At 33.4% G+C, this 19,959-nt stretch overlaps 1 protein-coding gene across 2 annotated transcripts; it reads left to right on the forward strand.

The window, feature by feature from the left end:
- The first annotated feature begins 13,871 nt into the window (after positions 1-13,871).
- On the forward strand, positions 13,872-19,541 carry LOC133777750 (mitochondrial import inner membrane translocase subunit TIM44-2). Of its 2 annotated transcripts, none has more exons than XR_009868796.1 (14): positions 13,872-14,157; positions 14,271-14,377; positions 14,864-14,947; positions 15,081-15,156; positions 15,643-15,687; positions 15,782-16,225; positions 16,309-16,377; positions 17,301-17,365; positions 17,481-17,549; positions 17,648-17,720; positions 17,886-17,970; positions 18,593-18,664; positions 18,760-18,822; positions 19,145-19,404. XR_009868796.1 is itself a non-coding variant. In XM_062217490.1 (14 exons), the coding sequence occupies exons 1-14, from the start codon at positions 14,092-14,094 to the stop codon at positions 19,274-19,276; spliced, it is 1,470 nt and encodes a 489-aa protein (XP_062073474.1). In that variant the 5' UTR covers positions 13,883-14,091; the 3' UTR covers positions 19,277-19,541. The 2 variants fall into 2 exon arrangements, 1 of the variants encoding a protein (XP_062073474.1); XM_062217490.1 differs by having other exon boundaries at positions 13,883-14,157; positions 17,886-17,990; positions 19,145-19,541.
- Positions 19,542-19,959: the final 418 nt, after the last annotated feature.

Raw genomic sequence — 19,959 nt, forward strand, 5'->3', positions numbered from 1 at the left:
TATTGATTTCAAATTCTTTGGTGATAAACCAATTCTTCCTCAAATACATGAGCTACAAATTATTGTTAACAAATTGAAAGTTTTGAAGATTGAGCTTCCCGAGGCCTTTCAAGTTGGTGCTATAGTGGCAAAATTACCACCAACTTAGAGGAGCTATAAGAAAAGAATCCTTCATAAAAATGAGGATTATTCTTTGGAGTAAATCCAAAAGCATATTTGAATTGAGGAGGAATCGATATGTAGAGAAAAACTTGTGGAGGGGTCTAATGGAGAGACTTCCAAAGCAAATGCGATGTCACAACCAAACCATCCCAAAAACAAAGGGAAAGGAAAGAAGGGTAATGATACATCTTTGGGTCCAAAAACCAACCCCAACAAGTTTAAGGGCGAGAAATGTCCTTACTTTGTGTGTGGGAAAAGGGTCACTATGCTAGAGAATGTAGGTGTAACACCTTACTACCCAGGGATCGTTACGTTGTGCATTTTGAACAGTGTTAAACTCGCTAACCGAGTCATTTGGCCATAATCGTGTAACTAAGTGTGATTAACGGTTTAGGGTTAAAAATTTTGGTCAAAGATACAACGTTTCACTAAAACGTTTACTGTATACATTGGAATCCCAAAATATAGTTTAAAGGTTAATTACAATAAAATATTTACAACCAGCCGACCTAAGCGGCAAAATAGGGTTTAACCCTAGTTCCTCTTTAAACCCTCGGCTATGGTGGTCGAGCAGCCACATATGTACACATCGTCACCTAAGCTTTCCAACTCAAGGATGGTCCGACTTTCTTTTGCCTTTACCTGCACCACATAGCACCTGTGAGCTGAGGCTCAACAAGAAAAATCAATATGCTCATGAACAGGTAATAACATGTCACTAAATCATAACAACATGCTTAGCAATAATAGCCTTATTCATGCATGCAAACAAGTCCAAATAAATGATTGTGGGCCCTGCCCTCCTGTATGGATGACTATCAAGTCAATCCTAAGTGAATATCAATAATGATTCTGGTAATCATGATGGGGCTTGCAGTCCAATCAGATAAGTGACTAGGGAGTCACAAACTTGGGTTCCACACCCTAACCAGATAAGTGATTATGGAGTCATGAACTTGGGTTCCACACCCTAACCATATAAGTGACTATGGAGTCACGAACTTGGACCAGATAAGTAACTAATAAGTCACGAACTTGAACCAGATAAGTAACTAATAAGTCACGAACTTGAACCAGATAAGTGACTAATAAGTCACAAACTTGAACCAGATAAGTAACTAATAAGTCACAAACTTGGGCTCCGCACCCTAAGTGTAACGACCCAAATTCGCTAATAAGGCTTAAGGGCCTTGGTTAGTGTGCCGGGAGGGCATAAATGGGATTTGAGTGAATAGTATTTATTTGAATGAGATATTATGTGATTAATAGTGCTTAAATAATATTATATGATAATTGGTGATATTATGTGATAATATGAAATAGACATGTTGTATATGTGAGAACCACATTATTATGTGGATAATTCTGCAGCCGGCGACTCGAGGCGATCTTAGGGCTAGATAGCGGGAAAAGTCACAACGGGGCATTATAATTGACTTTGTACAAGTCAAGGAGTATTTTAGGTATCGGGTAGCAAGTTAGACTATTGGGTGATGAAAATAAATAATTGGAGATATATTTGAGGTTAGGGAGTCTAGGCGGGAATATTGGAGGATTTTACCGTTTTGGCCTCGGGGACGTTTCCGGTACCCCGAGCTTTGGGGTTAGTCTAATAACCTAAGGATATACTTGGAGGACTTAGAAAACACTAGACAGAAATTAGACCGACTCTTCCTCAGTCTTCTCTCTCACCTCTCTCCTAAGGAAGGAAAAACACTGAAACTTGAGGGGAAACTACTGGAACTAAGCTGTATCTTTGAGAATTGAAGGGAATAATCTGGAGGATTAACTCAGGAACTGATCAAGGTTTGAGATAGAGCCAAGGTAAGCTTTGAATTTTCGTTTCTGAGGTTAGGAATTTAGAGAAATGGCTGAATCTTAAATATTTGTGGTTTTGGCATTTAAGGTGGAAATTGAGGCTTGAAACTTTGAAGATAGGTCAAGGGACTCTTGGAGAAGTGATTATGCAGCTGAGGTAAGGTTTAATTTAAAGTTTGATGGTTGAATCTGAGAGCTTTCACGGCTGGTTTTGAGTTTTGTGGGTTTGAAAACTCAGAAATTTGAATTGGGATTTTGGTGAGTGTTAGGCTGGATTTTTGGTGGAGTTGTGTTGTTTAAATCATTCTAATGTTGTTATTATTAATTGGTATTGAGTTAAGGGCTTTGGGATGGCTTAAGGTGAGGTTTAGAGATTGAAAATGGTGGTTTTTTTCTGGGTTCGAAGGGTCGGGTTGCGGCATGGTTCTTGGTGAGCCGCGGCCCTTCGAGGTTGTTGCATGCTGAGGAAGGAGGGCGGGCCGCGGCATGGCCCAAGCAATGCCGCGGCCCTTACCTGTTTTTGTGCCTTAGATGGTTCTGTTTGGGGGCCATGCCGCGGCATGGGTGGCCTATGCCGGGGCGCTTAAGGGATTTTGAGATTTTAGGCTTGGGAATTTAACCTAAGGTGCCCGGGATTGAATCTTTTACCATATTTGGTGAAGTTCAATGATCCAGGGACTAGAACTTGGTTCAGAAACTCATTTAAGATTGTTAATGGTGTCTTTCATCATTGTTGTGACTAGGTGTTAAGCTAGGGCTCGAGGATCGGATCGCGCTCAAGGAGTATCGCCCGTAGCTAATTCATCTAGAAGCTAAAGGTAAGAAAACTACACCCGGTTGAATATTTGAGCGAGACTAAGGACTCCCTGATATATATGATTGAAAGAATGGTATTATGCCATGTAAATTGTAAACCAACGACCTAAGCGTGCCACGGTTAACTTGTGCAATTGGCACGGCTCGGACACTGGTGTCCGAGGACAGCTTATTATGCACTGAGCTCTGTTTAAGCGGGCCGGAGTCAGTGGGTTAAACAGAGGGTGCGACCTAAGGTGTCGACCCTAGTATTTGTGTTAATTGATTATTATATTTGGCTATGAGTGTGATTAATGAGATTGTTGAATAATCTAAGTATAGATGAGGTTACTTGTACCTTGAAGTGTGCTTATATGCTGTGGACTGAATATCTGAACATGCTTATTGGAATGTCTGTTTGATAATATTGTTTATGTTGTGTATGTTGTTTTCTTGCTGGGCCTTGGCTCACGGGTGCTGCGTGGTGTAGGTAAAGGCAAGGGCAAGATTATCAACCTTGATTGGAGAGCTGTGCAGGGTGAATGTACATGTCAGGCCGCTCAACCGCCACGGTTGAGGAAATTACAGGGACGAGAGGACCAGAACCTTGTATTTTGCCTTAGTATGGCTAATGTTTACTCTTAACTGTTGAATTTTGTAAACCAACTTTTAAACATTGCAGGTTTTGGGGATCCCTTCTGTAAACTGTTTATAACTTATAAAATGTATCTTTTGAGGCCAAAATGTCTCTTAGCCCTAGAACACTTTAGCTAATGACACGTTCTGATTAAATGACTTGATTAGCAAGTCTCACACCTTTATAAATACACAGTGTAACGGTCTTGGCTATCCAGGGCGTTACACTAAGCCATGTGACATTACGGTCAACTGAGCCATTTGACTCTGACTCTAAGTAACTAGCCTTTAGACTAGACAAGCGCTTTTGTTTTCATCGAACTTAAGGTCGGCCAAGCATTTCATACTTATGTTGATAATGCTTATGTCGATTAGATCTAATCTTTTCAGCTTGCATTAAACACGCTAATACCGTTCTTGACTCATAGGTCAATTCCATACGACAAGTGCTCAGTACTACTGCCGAACTTGACTAATAAGTCACAGCTTCACAGTCAATACTGACACCATTGCCAATTCTGACTAATAAGTCACTACCACTCACAAGTAATCAAGACTGCTAAGCATTTAATATGCAATCAATGTCCACATATAGAGCACTCAACATGCCTCATCAATAACCATGCATGTCACATACTGGGTGCAGTTTTCTTACCTTTGGTCCAAGCACAGGTTACCAATAAATGAGCCACAAGCATGATCCTGTTTCCAAGCCCCTAGTGATAACCTAGTCACAACCATAATATAAAACCTCATAAAAAATGAGTAAATAAATACTTCCAAACCCAACCCAAGCCTCTGATACGTCAAATCCTACTCAACTGGGTAGTAGAATCGATCTCAGGCCCTTAGAGTTAAGCTCCCATGATTAAAAATCAAATCTAGGAAAAAATGCCAAAGCCGGTCGCGACTTGGCCTAGTGAGTCGCGACTTGCCCCAAGTCAGAGAGCCCCCTTGCCTGGGCACTAGGGTTGGTCGTGACTTGACCCCTCTTGGGTCGCGACGCGCCCCCCAAGCATCCTCCTCCTAGCTTCTGGCTTCATCCAAGTCGCGACTTGCTAGAACAAGGTCGCGACTTGACCACAAAACCAGCCATTTCCTCCGATTTTTCCCACTTAAATCCTTCCAAAAAAAACCTACCCAAACATATCCACATTCAAAAATCAAAGTTCCCAAACATCCTAATTTCCCAAAACCAATCAAACTCAAGCTTCAATTCATTCAAAAACTCATCAAAACATAAAATCCAAAACTTTAAAAACTTAGAATTAAAACTTAGAACTTGGATTACCTCTAATTGAGTCATTTTCCAACTAAATCCTCCGGTTAATAAGCTTCTAATCTTCCCTAGAATCGCTATGTCTCAATCATTGCTTGAATCCGAATCCTAAAACTCAAGTTTCCTTCGAAAATGTGATCGGATGTCGAAAAGGGAACAGGATGGAGAAAGAATGTTCTGACCGTTCTTTTATTATTTTAACAGGTTACTTCAAGCTTAAGTAACCTCAAGAAAATCCTAATGCTCGGGGTCCCAAAAACGCCCCCTGGGGTAAAATAGTCAAAATTCCCAGAATTTCCCCTGTTCTTACTAACTCCTAATTTATCATCAAATATTTATTCCCATTACCCAATATCCCGATAATGTGCTAAATACCCCTTGACTCACTCCGAGTCAAGTATGAATCCCATTGTGACTTTCCCACTGGCTTGCCTCCTAGGATCGTTTCGTGCTGAGTAACCTTAGAATAACCAAATAATAATGAAGCACTACACACATACCACATATATGCCAAATATACCCAAAATGGGCCAAATTATGAAAATTGCCTAATTAATCAGAAATGAGCCCACATGCATATTTAATACACCTAAACAAGCATATCTAGTCATATTATAATATAACTCACATAATCACATAATGATACACATAAATATCACATAATCATATAATTCCAAAATTTGTCATCCTGGCCCCCTAGTCAAGGCCCTAAGCCTTATTAGGAAATTTGATCGTTACAGTAGGCATAGAAAAGACCAACAAGGACTTAAGATAAATGCAACTCAAGAGGAGAATATAGGTGCTACCCTTAGTGAGGTGAATCTGGTCCAAGGCAAGGTGAAGGGATAGTGGTATGACACATGTGCCACCGTCCATGTCTCCTATGACAAATCATTGTTCAGGACATTTGAAGAGTCAAAGGGCAACCATGAGATTCAAATGGGCAATGAGGGAAAATCCAAGGTACTTGGCAAATGTACCATTGAAGTCGTTTTCACCTCCGGCAAAAAAGTCACATTAGTAAATGTGTTTTATGTTCTCGAAATGAGTAGATTCTTAGTAAGTGGTGATTTGATTGGCAAGCCCGGCATTAAAGCTATTTTTTAGTCTAGTAAACTTATTCTTACAAAATCCAATGTATTTTTGGGAAATGGGTACTCTTGTAAGGGTATGGTTAAGTTGTGCACTAATGATGTAACTTTCAATGTTATCAATAAAAATGCTAATTCTGCTTATATTATTGAATATAATTCTTTATTTTTGTGGCATCTTAGACTATCTCATATAGGTTTTTCAACCATGAAAAGAGTAGTAAAATGTGGATTGATTGCATGCAATATTAAAAACTATGTTAAATGTGAAACATGTGTTAATGCAAAATGATTAAGAAACTATTTCCTAGAGTAGAAAGAAAATCTAGTTTACTAGATTAATCCATAGTGATCTTTGTGAATTAAATGGTGTTTTAACTCAAATACTTTTAATTAAAAAGTAACATAATTAGTTTGCTCTGCGGCAGTTACAACAGTTTTTTCCAATTTCTTCTTTGTTTCTTAAACCTTCAACATGTCTTCTTTTCGGTTCTTGATAGATGAATAAACAAGTCCAACAAGTTTCGTTTCACTTCAACAAGGATAGCAGCAGATCAATGGTAATGGATGAGGAAAGATAAGACTAAATTGGAAAGCAAGATATGTGGTTGAAAAATTAAAAGGTGTTGTCGCACTGTCAGACAAGGTCTATCTAAAGCCAAGATAACTACAAAGTCAAAAATAGCAATGGACAGATCTTCTCAATTTTTTTCTGGTGATCTAATTTCCAGTAACGATTTTCCAATCGTTAGAGTGTTCTTGAGAGACGAATAACCAGATATGTGTATTTTCTCTCTCTTTAATTTATGAAATTTTTGGATTTCTTTTTCTATCTACAATGTTATTTAGTTGCTTCAATGACAGTGATTTTCTACAAATATGTATCTTTGTTGTTGCTATATTTGCAAAGTTGTCGATTTAATGGATTTTGTTGAGTATATCTAAATCTGTTCGTGATTTTAGTCACATTTTATGTATACATATTCTTTTTATTTATATTCAATTTATCTATATATTTCATACATTCCCTTGTTTTTTCTTTGATTTGATATCACTACTTCTTTTCTCTTAGCATTGGATCTGGCATTGTTCATTTATTTTTATTCTATTCAGTTTTATTTTGTTTCTTCTATGCATTTTCCAGATTTTCTCTGAATTTGATTTCTGTTAGTATTCTTTTGTTATATTGATTTTTATATATTTATGTATATTTAATGATTCTCCATCCCATTTGAAGGTTTTTTTCTTCTTGAGTCATGATTCAAACCGTTTCTTGTTAGTCATTTTTTTATTACTTCACTTTCTTTAAAAAAATATATTAAAAATTATTTTGTAGTTTGTTACTTTGTTTCTTTAATTTAAGGTGGAAGAAAAGGTTTAAAAAAAAGTATTTCTAAGAGGAAAGATTTTGGTGTGTGTAGTTCATTTCTTTTGGCCATACATTTATTTAATTTCAACAGAGAAAAAAAACATGTCTTTTTTTGCTCTATGGCAGTTGTTTCGTTCTATATCTTATGATGATATTATTACCATTATATCTTTCTATTTTTTCCGGTGATCATTGTTCCAGTGACGGTGATTGTTTTAATCCGATTGTTTGTATTGCACCTTTTTAGATCATTGCAAAGTTAGTTATTTCTTTGAAATTGTTTCGCAGTTTTTAAGTTACTTTTGAAGATGGTTAAATTATAGAATAATATTATTTAATTTTATTAAAAAAATCATTTTATTTATTTATTTTATTTACAATTTTTTTTTACATTTTAAACTATTTCTTTAATCGTTACATATTATGATAATTATTAACAATTACTTTTCTTTTAAGTTTTTAGCTACTTATTACACGTTATTTTATTTTTTCCAGCAATTTATTAGGGAAGTTATATTATTTTTTATTTTTTTACTTTACATCTTGATATAATTTAATAAACAATTGTAGTAGTTGTCTTGTTTCAATATTTGGAATTATTACTAACTTTTAAGTCAGATTTTCTTTAACATTAATATTTAATAGATTGATAATTGGTTATTTCACATTTAATATTTAATTTCATAATAAAATGTTGGTTCTTATTTCTTTTTTCTGCTTTATATTTTTCATATCAAACTCAAACCTAATTGCTAGATCTTAGTTATTATGTTATAGATGTTATTGTGTTATTTAATGGTATTATGTTCTCATTAAAGTTATTCATTATATTGGTTATTTGGCTTCGTGTTTTGTTATGTTAATCTTGTTTTATTGACTTCTCAAAATTGTTGAAGACTATTACAAATGTTGAAGTTGTTTTGTTATCAAGGAGAATGTGTGACTTTATTATCCCTCTATAGGGGCATATGCCCCTTCAGCTTTACATCTTATGCTCATTCTTAGGAGTATTGTATATCATTTTCTTATATTATCCCTCTATATTTCTATCTCTTTATGTTTCAATTTTTTAATGTCCTTTTCCTTAGTAATCTTTTGTTGTTTTGTTGTTTTCCTTATTTTGTAAGAGGCTTTACAGTTATACATGCAGAATGTGTGACGTTAATAGTGGCATTGGATTGGAATTTTTCATTAGGACTATCAGTACACGTAGTCGAAATTGATTGTCTTGTAGCTGTGTCTGCCTATGCTAAGAGAGAAACCTTTTTCAATGACCTTGGGTCTTTGTTAGAGGATATAGTAAGTTTGTTGTTCGGATTTCCAGGAGTGTCCTTAATCCATGTTCGTCAGTCGGCCATTATGGCTGCTCATGGATTAGCTGTACATGCTCTTCGGATGGATAAACAACTTGTTTGGATAGATGACATCCCCTCCTTTCTTAGGGATGTTTAGTTTCTAGGTTGTAGGATTTTCAATGAAGTTATCATTGCCCCACAAAAAAAATTGTGTTTTAACTAGAGGTGGTAAAATGTATTTTATTACTTTTATAGATCATTTTAGTAGATATACCTATGTGTTTCTTTTAAAGCATAAATATGCGACTTTTGATGTTTTAAAATATACAAATTAGAAGTTGAAAATCAACTCAATAAAAATATTAAGGTGTTAAGAAGTGATAGAGGATGAGAGTATTTCTCTAATGATCAAATTTTAATTATTTAATTTAAACATTTTTAAAGCCAACAAAAAGTTATATATAAATATATATTAATTAATTAATAGCTAGAACAATTAAAATAAGTAATTTCTCATTAAAAAATAAATTATAGTAAAATAAGAAAATATGTATATTTATGTATTATTTCACTATTACATATACAATTTGATAAACAAAATATGATAAATGATAAAATAAACCATTAATAAAAGAAAGAATAAAAAATTAAGTAGATAAATATTTTTTTGGTTACATTTTTGAAAGCATATAGAATTGATAGAGTAATTTAAATACTTTAATATGAAATTTTAAAATATGTGATGAGAAATTATTATGACTTATTTATTATTTATTTACCTTGTTTGAATGGTTTTATTATTTTTTTATTTTTTAAAAAAAATTATTTACTTTATTTAGATATTTTTAAAAGTAACGATGTTAGAAAATATTAAGAAAAATGTTAAATTTAAGGGAAACGCAAGAATTTTAGTTAAACTCACATTTATAATATATTAAGTGCAAGTAACGTGCAATGCACATTAGCTTAGTTTTATTTAGAAAATTTATTAATTATTTTTATTAAGTTTTTATGATTGTCATAATATAAATTTTAAATAAATAAATAATATTATATATAAAAGAATGACATAAACATATTAAAAGAAAAATTAAACAAAAACATTTTTTATGGTTTTTTTTTTAAATAATACGATAACCTTTTATATCACAAACTACCCTATTTATGGTACAAAACATTCATGATAATATTATTCAAATTGCACATCAATGATTGGAGAAGAAACTTATATATTCTTGATAGAAGATAAATATTATTATAATTTCTTATTTAGTTACACAGTCATACTATTTATACACACACGATACTTATATATAATGTATTTATTATGTATTATATATATTATTGTAATAATAAATATTTAGTTTTATAACATGTGAATTTATATTAATATAATTATTAAATATCTAGTTTTGTATTAAATATTATTATAATAATATTTAAATTTATATTAATATAATTACTAAATATTTATTCTAGCAAAATTTAATAAAAAGTAAGATTATATATTATATGTTATATATTGTTATAATAATATTTTATAACTTTTGAATTTATATTAATATAATTAGTAAATATGTAATGATATTTTATAATATTTGAATTTATATTAATATAATAAATAAAATTGTATTTCTATTTGGTTTTAAAAGTATATTCCGGATATAACTACTAAATATTTATTCTAGCACAATGTTATAAAAATTAAAGATTATATATTATTATAATAATAATATTTTATAACATTTGAAAATTTTATTTGGTTTTTAAAGTATATTCCATTAAATATTTGGAATATTCTATTAAAGTTAACAAAACAAATCGTTAAAACCAATAATTTTCGTTATCTACACACTTTTTATATAGAAGAGACATAAATATAGAATATTTCTATGATGCAACTCACAAAAAGTGGTGCACCCCGTGAGTAGTTTTTGGCATAAAATTTTTTATGAGCGTGTATAATGTAGTTATTTAGAGCATCATACAAATTTTCAGAAAATTTTGAATATTTTACAGTACCGAAAATAAAGTTCAAACAACTTGTTGCACTCATGACTATTTTTTTATGCGCATGAAAAATAATGTTTTAACATTATTTTCATTACTCTGCTGAAAATTTGCATGATGCTGCTTTTAGAAAAGATAGAAGTTGCTTTCTGAAAAAAGTTGTGCAATAAAAGTATTTGGTAAACAGTCAGAAATCAGCTTATTGAAGAATTTATGCAGAAGCTACATCTAAAAGCTAAAGCTGACACAACCCAGCTTTTATCTTTTTCTAAAAGCTGCTTTTTGAAAAAATTCTACTATAAATGTATTTTTTCATCTAAATATATCTACTTATTTATTATATATTAACCCAAATTAAAATATTTAAAATAAATTAATATGATAATAATATAAACTGTAATGCCCTCCTAATCAAGGACCGTTACACTGTGTACTTTAAATTGTGTCAGACTTGCTAATCAAGTCATTTGGATATAAACATGTAACTAAGGTTAACGTCAATGGTTAAAGTTAAAATTTTTGGTCAAATGAACTGTTGACTTTTATTTAAAAAGTTTCATACATTCATGAGATCTCAAAATATTACAACCAAACTTTTAAAAAGGTGTATATACATCAAAAATTACATCCGACCAGCCTAAGCGGCAAAATTAGGGCTATAACCCTAGTTCCTCTGAGATATCCTCGATCGTGGTGGACGAGCAGTCGCATATGTACACGCTGCCACTGAAGCTCTCCAACTCACGGCTGATCAAGCTTTCTTTTTCCCTTACCTGCACCACGAAGCACCCGTGAGTCGAGGCTCAGCAAGAAAACTAAAATATGTGCATGAACAAAGAATACAGATTTCAAAATGCTTATCTAGTGTGTCCAGCAGTAATGACCTACTCATACAGGCACACGATTACAAATAAATGGTCATTGGACCATTTTGGGGCCGCTGCCCTAACTACTTGACCATAGTGTCAACCCCAGGGCCCTATGCCCTAGCTATGCGACCATAGAGTCACCTGGGGCCCTCACCCTTAGCTCTGGGTAACTAGCCATAGAGCTAGCCAAACACCTTTGGTTTTCCAACGATCATAGGGTCGACCAATGTAATAGTACGTTGCTGATTTAGGCCTAAGCCTTTCGACCAACGCACAGCGCGCTATTACCATCCTTGACTAATAAGTCAAGCCCTGTACCAGGTATTCGAATATTAACACAGAAATAGATATGGATAGGCATACCCCAACAAGATAAACACGCATACATGTTAATCACATAACATCATCAAATAACTGTAATCATAGTAATAATCATGCTTATTTAACGGGGCCAAGCCCTAATCACGCAAACCATGCGAACAGTCATAAAACACTTAAGCAGGTATAGAATATTCAAGTATGTTTAATCAATAAACAAAACGATAACTTAATCATAATCATTCTCAGAGGCCCAAGCCCTATTCTTAATTATTATTAACAGTCGGGCCAAGTCCTAATCATATATAACACGTATTAGGTGCAGTTTTTCTTATCTCAGGTCCGAGTATAGCATAAAATAAGAACGACCCTCGAGCACGATCCCAGTTCCGAACCCCTAGCGATAACCTAGTCACAACCATAATATAGGATTCCATCAAAAATGAGCAAATAAAGGCTTTCAGACCGAGTCCTAGCTTCTTAGACCTCGAACTCTACTAATTCGGGTAGTAGAATTGATCTCGAGCCCTAAGGAAAAGATTCCCATCACTAAAAACTCTCCATGGCCAAAATAGCCCAAGTGGGTTGCGCCCTACCCTTGAGGGTCACGGCGCGCCCCTCAAGTCAGAAGCTCCCCTCCCTTGGTAATGGACATGAGTTGCGACTTGCCCCTTGAGGGTCGCGACGCGCCTCCTAGACAGAAGCCTCCCAGGGCCCTGACTTCGGTTGGGTCGCGACCCCTCAAGAACAGGGCTGCGACTTGGCCCTGCGAACCCAGATTTCCTCCATTCTTCATCAGCCAAATCCAACCAAAACTATCCCAATTTCACCCTAAACACAATAATTCAATCCACGTAACAGTTTTAATATCTTCCCAGCAACAAAACCCAACTAAAACCTAGATGCAAAACTCATCAAAACATCCAATTCAATTCTTGAGTTATAAGGCTCAAGAACAACTATGAATTCTAATAAAATTCAGTTACAAACAAAGATTAAAACATTACCTTAGATGTGAATGATGATCCCCTAGCCACAAGCTATCTGAATTCTAATCCCGAACCTTCAATTCCTTAGTTTCTAGCCAAAATCTCCCTAGTTCTTTCAAAGAGCTCCCTTAGAACAGTTGAGAGAAAAACAGAGAGGGAGAGAGTCGGTTGTGAGAGGTGTTTTGAGTGTTAGTGTTTTTTTATTTCCCTTAAGGCTTAAGTGACTTAAGCTAATCTCGAGGCTTGGGGTACCAAAAACGATCCCTAGGGCAAAATGGTCAAAATCCTCAGTATTCCCTCCTAATCTCACTAACTCCAAATATATATTTAATTATTCATTCCCATTACCCGATAACCCGATTTAATGCCAAATACCTAAAATACCCATTGACTCGCCCCAAGTTGGATATTGGGTCCCTTTGTGACTTTCCCGCTAACTTGCTCCCTAGGATCATTTTGTGCTGAGTAACCTAAATAAACCCACATAGTAATGTGGTTTCTCATATATATCACATATATGAACACATATACAATTATGCTCATAACTGACCAAATTACGAAAGTTGCAATTCTAATAAGAAACGGGCCCACATGCATATTTAATACTCCTAAACATGCATAACTAGTTATATTATTATATAACTCACATAATCACAATCAAATATATCAAATAAACATATAATTCCATATATTGCCATCCTGATATCTTAATCAAGGCCCTAAGCCTTATTATGTAATTTTGGGACATTACATAAACAATATTTGAATCTTAAATATTTTTTATTTTGTTCTAAAATATTTTTATATTTATTAGATATTTTTGAACATTTTTATTTTGGTAATTTTATATTAACAAACCACATTAATATAAATATATTTTTAAAACAAATTACTACACAAATTTATAAGATAAAAAAATAATATGTATGTCTTTATTATTTTTAAATAAATATGATTTAATTATGTAAATTGTTATAAAATATCTGAAAAATATTATATTTTAATTAATTAATTTTTGTTTAAGTTTATGTTTATTCTAGTTTTTGAATTTGGCATTGAAAACAAAAGATTATATATTATAGGTTTAATATAATGTTAAGTTTGAGTTTAATTAAATTTTATTCAGGCTAAAAAATGTATGATTTTATTATTTTTAAATAATTATTATTATAAAATATCTTATTTTAATTTATTTAATTTTATTTAAATTTATAATAATATTGGGTTGAAGTTAAAGAAAAATAAAATAGAAGACATAGATTTGTGCCCCTCTAAAAGTAAGCATAAACCCTAGGTTCTGTTTGGTTACAAGTGTACTGTACCCTGTTGTATGCTTTACCTTCTTCTTCTTTCCCCTTTGTCACGAAATAAACGGGGACATAATTACCGTGCAACTTCAGCTTTCCCCAGAGTTTTTCTTTTTAATCAAAACTTGCCATAAATTTATACAATTTTCTTCCATGGCCGCCAGGAAGCTAGTTCGAGATTTTCTCCTTTCCAGACAACGTCTTTTCATTCGACCACAGGTACGTTCTTCCAAAGAATTTTTAGTTCTAATTATTTTTGTATTTCTTTCTCATATTTATTGTAGAACATTTAAATTTCATGGTTTTATTGATTGAGAATGTATTATATATAGGCTTCAACTACGAGATTACGGTTGTCTTTGCCAAATGGGTATTCAGGTCATCGTCAGTTCAGTGTGTTCAATGAATTTTCTAAGCAAGTTAAAGGCGAAGTCAACAAGTACTCATTTCGTTTCTCTATTTTATATATGTTGTATTTTCCTTTTTTTTATGGATATATATATGTTGTATATTATGTATGTGTGTGTATATATATATATGTATATAACAACTCGCTTAATCTTAGTTGTATAGTTTTGGCATTGGTCTTAGGTTAGCTAAGAATGATTGAATTTGAGACATCTAATGTATGTTTAGACGCAAGCTTAGAATAGCTAAAATGTTTCACAATTCGCTTAATCTTAGTTGTATAGTTTTGGCATTGGTCTTAGGTTAGCTAAGAATGATTGAATTTGAGACATCTAATGTATGTTTAGACGCAAGCTTAGAATAGCTAAAATGTTTCACCTTTCTCATTTTGCTCTGAAAGTAAAGAAATTTATCACTAGATGGGGTTCATTATAATGTTTACTGTATTTACAAGTTTTCTCCATTTAAATCAAAGAAATTTAATATTACAGTTTTCTTGATTGCCACTTGTTTTTAGGAACTCAGATTTTCAAAAGTCAGTCAAGGATCTGAAGGAGAAGGCACAAGAGCTAAAAGGGGTGAAAGAAGAGCTAAAAGTTAGGTAATTTAAAATGTAATCATTTCGATTTTGTTGATTCTTCCGATTTTTAGTATTTAGGCCGAGACATACCCTTGTATGTCAAGGCTGGGTGGACACTTCAATGGAGGACCTGAGGCTAAAATGGCGAATGCAGAACAAAGCAAACAACGGAGCATCTGTACAAGCAGGTGGATGGTGTGTGGACCGATGCTGAAGCAACAGCAAAGAAGGTTAGTTTGAAGTCATAATGATCAAGTTTTTCTTTCATTTATTTGTAAATAATACGTATATATATTTATATATAATTCATTTTCAGTATCTTTTGGCCGCACCCACTCCTTTTTTCTTACCACATGTTTAGGTCTATAGATAATCTGTTTAGAATATGGTAGTTTCCATGTTAGGCATGCATACCCATGATGTTGTTAGATCAAGTGGTTTGGCCATACTTTGCCCTATGAATTCTGAGATTGAATTCCTTGGGAAACTATCTAGCAATTTACTTGAGTTTGCTGCCTCAAAAGTTGTAGGGTTCAGCTTGAGAACAAGATAGATGTATGCACACCCTCAGACACAATATATATATATATATATATGTATATGTTAGGCACAAATAGGGTAGGACATATGATGTATGGCTCTTTTTTTTTTCTTCCTGAAAGAAGTTTGTATCGTTGTTAATTGAATTATTCATTTGGTCACTTTTATGTTTATAGGTCTCTGCAAATGTGAAAGAGAAGATTTCAGCTGCCACAGAGGAGGTATGCTTGCTTTGGGAACATTTGACACCTTTAGGTGTTGTACTTCTAGATATATTGAGTGGGAAATACTTTAATTGTCTCTTCTGTCAAACAGGTCAAAGGAACTTTAGGAATTGGGAAGCAAGAGTCTTCTTCTACTTCAACTAAGATTGGTGAGCAAGAGTCTGCTGCTGGTACCTCAGCTAAAAGTGGCGCTGATACAAAAGACGAAGAAAAGGTCTCTGATGGGGAACGAGCAAACAAGCAGTCTGGGCCTAAAGATACAGAAGAAACAATATTTGGAAACTTTAAATCTAGAATTTCTTCATTGAATGCTTCTTCAGCCTTTCAAAAAATTAAGGAAGCAAAGTTCATAGACATAGCGAAAAAGGGGTATGACATTGTAAAGGATGAGTTGAGCAGTAATCCAAAAAATAGAAAGCGTCTTCAGCATGAGCCTTCTTCACCACAAGGTGAGAGAAGTACCAGAACTGACGTAACTGTTGTGCCCACAAAGCAGTCCCCTTGGAGTAAGAAGTGGGAGACTTTAAAAAATAAGGTTAAATTTTTAGATCAACATTACATGATGCCTCACAAAAGACTGATAAATTACTATTTAATAATTTTTTCCCCTTAATCTAGGTTCAACGTCATCCTATGTTCAAGCGTATTGGAGTGGTTGCTGATCCTGTCGTGACAAGGGGGCAGGAGGTATATTGTGATCCTTTATTATTTCTTCTCATCTTCCACTTTAAATCATACACGTGCACATATTTAGAAATAGCAATGGTGCAATGACTATTGTAGTAGGTTTATGTTTTTCACTTTCTATGTCACTGTGTAAGTATGAGTCCATGTCTATCAATCCAACATCTTAATTTTTCATGCTCTAAAGTTTCATGATACCACTATAATTTTCATAGAATATTATTGCATTTTTGTTTTATTTTGTAATAAATATTAAATAATTTTTTTATATAGTAATACTTTATAATTAGAGCATTATTTTAAAAATTTTATAAGCAAACTTTTTGTCTTTGTTTTATATGTTTTTTACAGGTGATTGAATCACATTATGTTTGAAAAAGAAAAGAATAGTGGACATATTTTTTTTCTTTCTATTGTAGTAGGTTTATGTTTTTCACTTTCTATGTCACTGTTTACGTGTGAGTCCATGTCTATCAATCCAACATCTTAATTTTTCATGCTCTAAAGTTTTCTTATATTATGTGGTTTGTTTATTAACATTTAGAGTAGTTAAAATCATTGATATCTTGTAATAATTTTGTATTTTTGAAGCTATGAATTTTCATGTACTTTGCTTTTTTGGAAAATGAGTAAAGCATATTTGGATTTTCTTAGACCGATCTCCATTAAAACCAGATTTACGAGATGTTTTTAAATATCATGCCACTTATTTAATTTTTTCACTTCCTGAATATCCACTTCTAAACATTTCTCTCACTATATTTAAAACATGTTGAAACTTTTGTTTGGGTACTAATATCATTGGTACAACCTTAAGTATAAATATTTGACATGTAGAAAACCACTTTCTTGGTGATGAAATAATCTTCAGTCACTTGAGTGTTGCTGATCTTGTGATTTAATGCCATCTTTATTGGAATGGACAGATGGCAGAGGACATGCGGGAAAGATGGGAAACAAGTGATAACCCTATTGTTCATAAAATTCAGGAGTATACTGCTGAAACTCGCATTCTTTTCCTTTTGCCTATAAATTTCATTAATATTGCACTTTACACGTAAGAGATATGCTGTTCAGTTCCTGATTTACCATTTTCTCTTCGACAGCATCAATGAAACTATCTTTCAGGAAACAGATGCTGCTGCTACAATTAAGGAGATTCGCAGTCGAGATCCGTATGATCATTTTCCCTTTGATGTTTGCTGTAGAGTTTATTATGTATTTGTCATTCACATTACTTGGTTTAATTCTACACAACATTTCAATACATTAGGTCATTCTCAATGCCAGAGTTTGTGGCCGAAGTTCAGGAAGCTGTTCAACCGGTGTTGCATGCTTATATTAAGGTGGAGCTCTAAACTTCTACCAGACAACGCCCTGCTTCCCCCATCTTACCTTTGTTTCATTTTATTCTACTGGCACTTGCATAATGTTTTATCATTTTGAACAGTGCGACAAGGGTTTATTATTTGATTTCTTATTTGATGGCTATAAAATTTCTTATATTGTAGGGCGACATTGAAATTTTGAAGAAGTACTGTACCAAAGAAGTCATTGAGCGGTGTAAAGCAGAGCACAGTGCTTATAAAAGTCAAGGTATATTTTTCGATAACAAGGTAAGAGATTTCACTTCTTGACAGTTTCTGATAATCTGTCATAATCATTATTTTATTGATGTCATGCGTTGCTTTAACTAGAAGGGATCTTTATCTCTTACCATTTAGCATCATGCATGAGTAATTTTAAGAATATAAAATATGGAAAGAATAATTTGTCATGTGTGTTGTAACTTTGTAAAGTATTTTTCATATAGCAATACAAATTGTATTTGATTGTAAAATTCTATTTAGTGTTAATCGTTGTCATTAAGCTTAAGTGTGGGGAAATTTGTCAATGAGATTAATCAATGAATGTACGATCTACCTGTGAGTATTGATTACAAGATGGCAGAACTGAAAGTTCACATCTAGCGGGCAATCTGGCATGATTGGAAGTTGATATGCTGACCTCTAACCTAGAAAGCTGTGTTTGCTGGGTATTGTAGGGTTATGATGAAAATGTCTAGCTTTAATATGCATTGTGGGTTTAAGATGAACTTAGATTAGAAGTAGCTTTTTTATATGCATTAACTGATTGAAACCATAGGTTATTTTATGTCAACATTGAGTCTTTGATCATGTATTTTTGGTGTTTCTAATGTTTTGAACTCTTATTGCAGATTCTACATATATCTGAGGTGGAAGTTAGAGAGACAAAAATGATGGGAGCCTCCCCTATCATAATTGTAGCTGTATGCCTTTTTCCCTTCTTTGCTCGTAAAAAAATCTTACCTGATTATATGTAAAATAAATTGACATCGGGACCTTTTCGATGATATTGTCACAGTTCCAAACACAGCAAGTCTATTGTGTACGCGACAGAAATGGTGCAATAACTGAAGGTGGCCAGGTGAGTTCATGTAGCTTATGTTGCTTGTAGTAGCTCTTTACATTGTGGGTACTTTTAGCTTTAAGGGACAAGCACCATTCTGTCTAATAATGTTATTTTATAAAAAGAGTAATGATATGTGCACCACAATAATGCACCAAAACATTACACCAACTAACGTGATACTGTTTTTTAAAATGGTGAGTCCCTCCTAATATAGATTTGATTGATTAAATGAAATTGTCATGTCAGTTGGTGTAATGTTTTGGTGCACATAACATTACTCTTATGAAAATTTCAAGACATTGTTCTGTTTTTGAACTGAAATATACTGCTTGATTAGGATTCAATCCATACTGTATACTACGCATGGGCAATGCAACAAGTGGACCCTGAAGAACTGGGAGATGGCGCCATATACCCGATATGGAAGCTAAGAGAAGTACAACAGCTTGGAGTTCAAAGCCTCATCTAGTTCTCTTAGTACACATTGTTTCAATCATAGATGATGTTATAAGATTGCATTCATCTCTTCCTTTCATTTCTCCTCTTTTTATTAGTTCTCATTCGGTGGCTCTTAACTTCTCTGGGTTTTGTATTTCACTGCCAGGGAAACTTTGGTGTCATTCTTTTATTTATTTTACCAAATAAAAAATTAATGTACTCTTTCTGTATAAATTACACTAATCTTTGGGGTGGTCAAGGACAAACCCTGCCATCAAGAAATTTCGGTTTATTAAGTAATGAGTAGTTGAGAACAATCTATGTTTGCCTCTTAGGTAAACCCAAGAGGGCATATGGGAAATAATGTGATTGCCCTTGAACATAGTCTTGATAACCAAAGTGAACATAGAAAGAGTTGGTAACCATTAGCCAAAAAGAAAAGAAGAAAAAAAAAGGGAAGAAAGTGAAATATAGCATAATTACATGTGGATGTTGTTTTGTTGCTAATATCAACCACCATGAGCAATAGGGGTCACCAAAGCAATATGGTTGTACATTAGTTGGTTTGATTGGGTTACAACATATTTTAAGTAACTCAATGTAAATGTTGAGTTGCATATATTTAACTATAATTTTTCCAAATAAGAAAGAAAAATCTGCTTAGTGATTTTGACTGTTTGTTTGGGTTAGCCCATTAAAATCGATCTTAAATGT

This window comes from Humulus lupulus, chromosome 5, assembly GCF_963169125.1.
Source record: "Humulus lupulus chromosome 5, drHumLupu1.1, whole genome shotgun sequence".
In the NCBI taxonomy this organism is placed as follows: Eukaryota; Viridiplantae; Streptophyta; class Magnoliopsida; order Rosales; family Cannabaceae; genus Humulus; species Humulus lupulus.

Excerpts from the sequence above, each read along its gene's own strand:
- LOC133777750 (XM_062217490.1), top strand. The coding sequence starts at position 14,092 with ATGGCCGCCAGGAAGCTAGTTCGAGATTTTCTCCTTTCCAGACAACGT. Across the intron at positions 14,948-15,080 it reads AAAGAAGAGCTAAAAGTTAG|AACAAAGCAAACAACGGAGC; the intron begins GTAATTTAAAAT and ends TGGCGAATGCAG. Across the intron at positions 16,378-17,300 it reads TCGTGACAAGGGGGCAGGAG|ATGGCAGAGGACATGCGGGA; the intron begins GTATATTGTGAT and ends TGGAATGGACAG.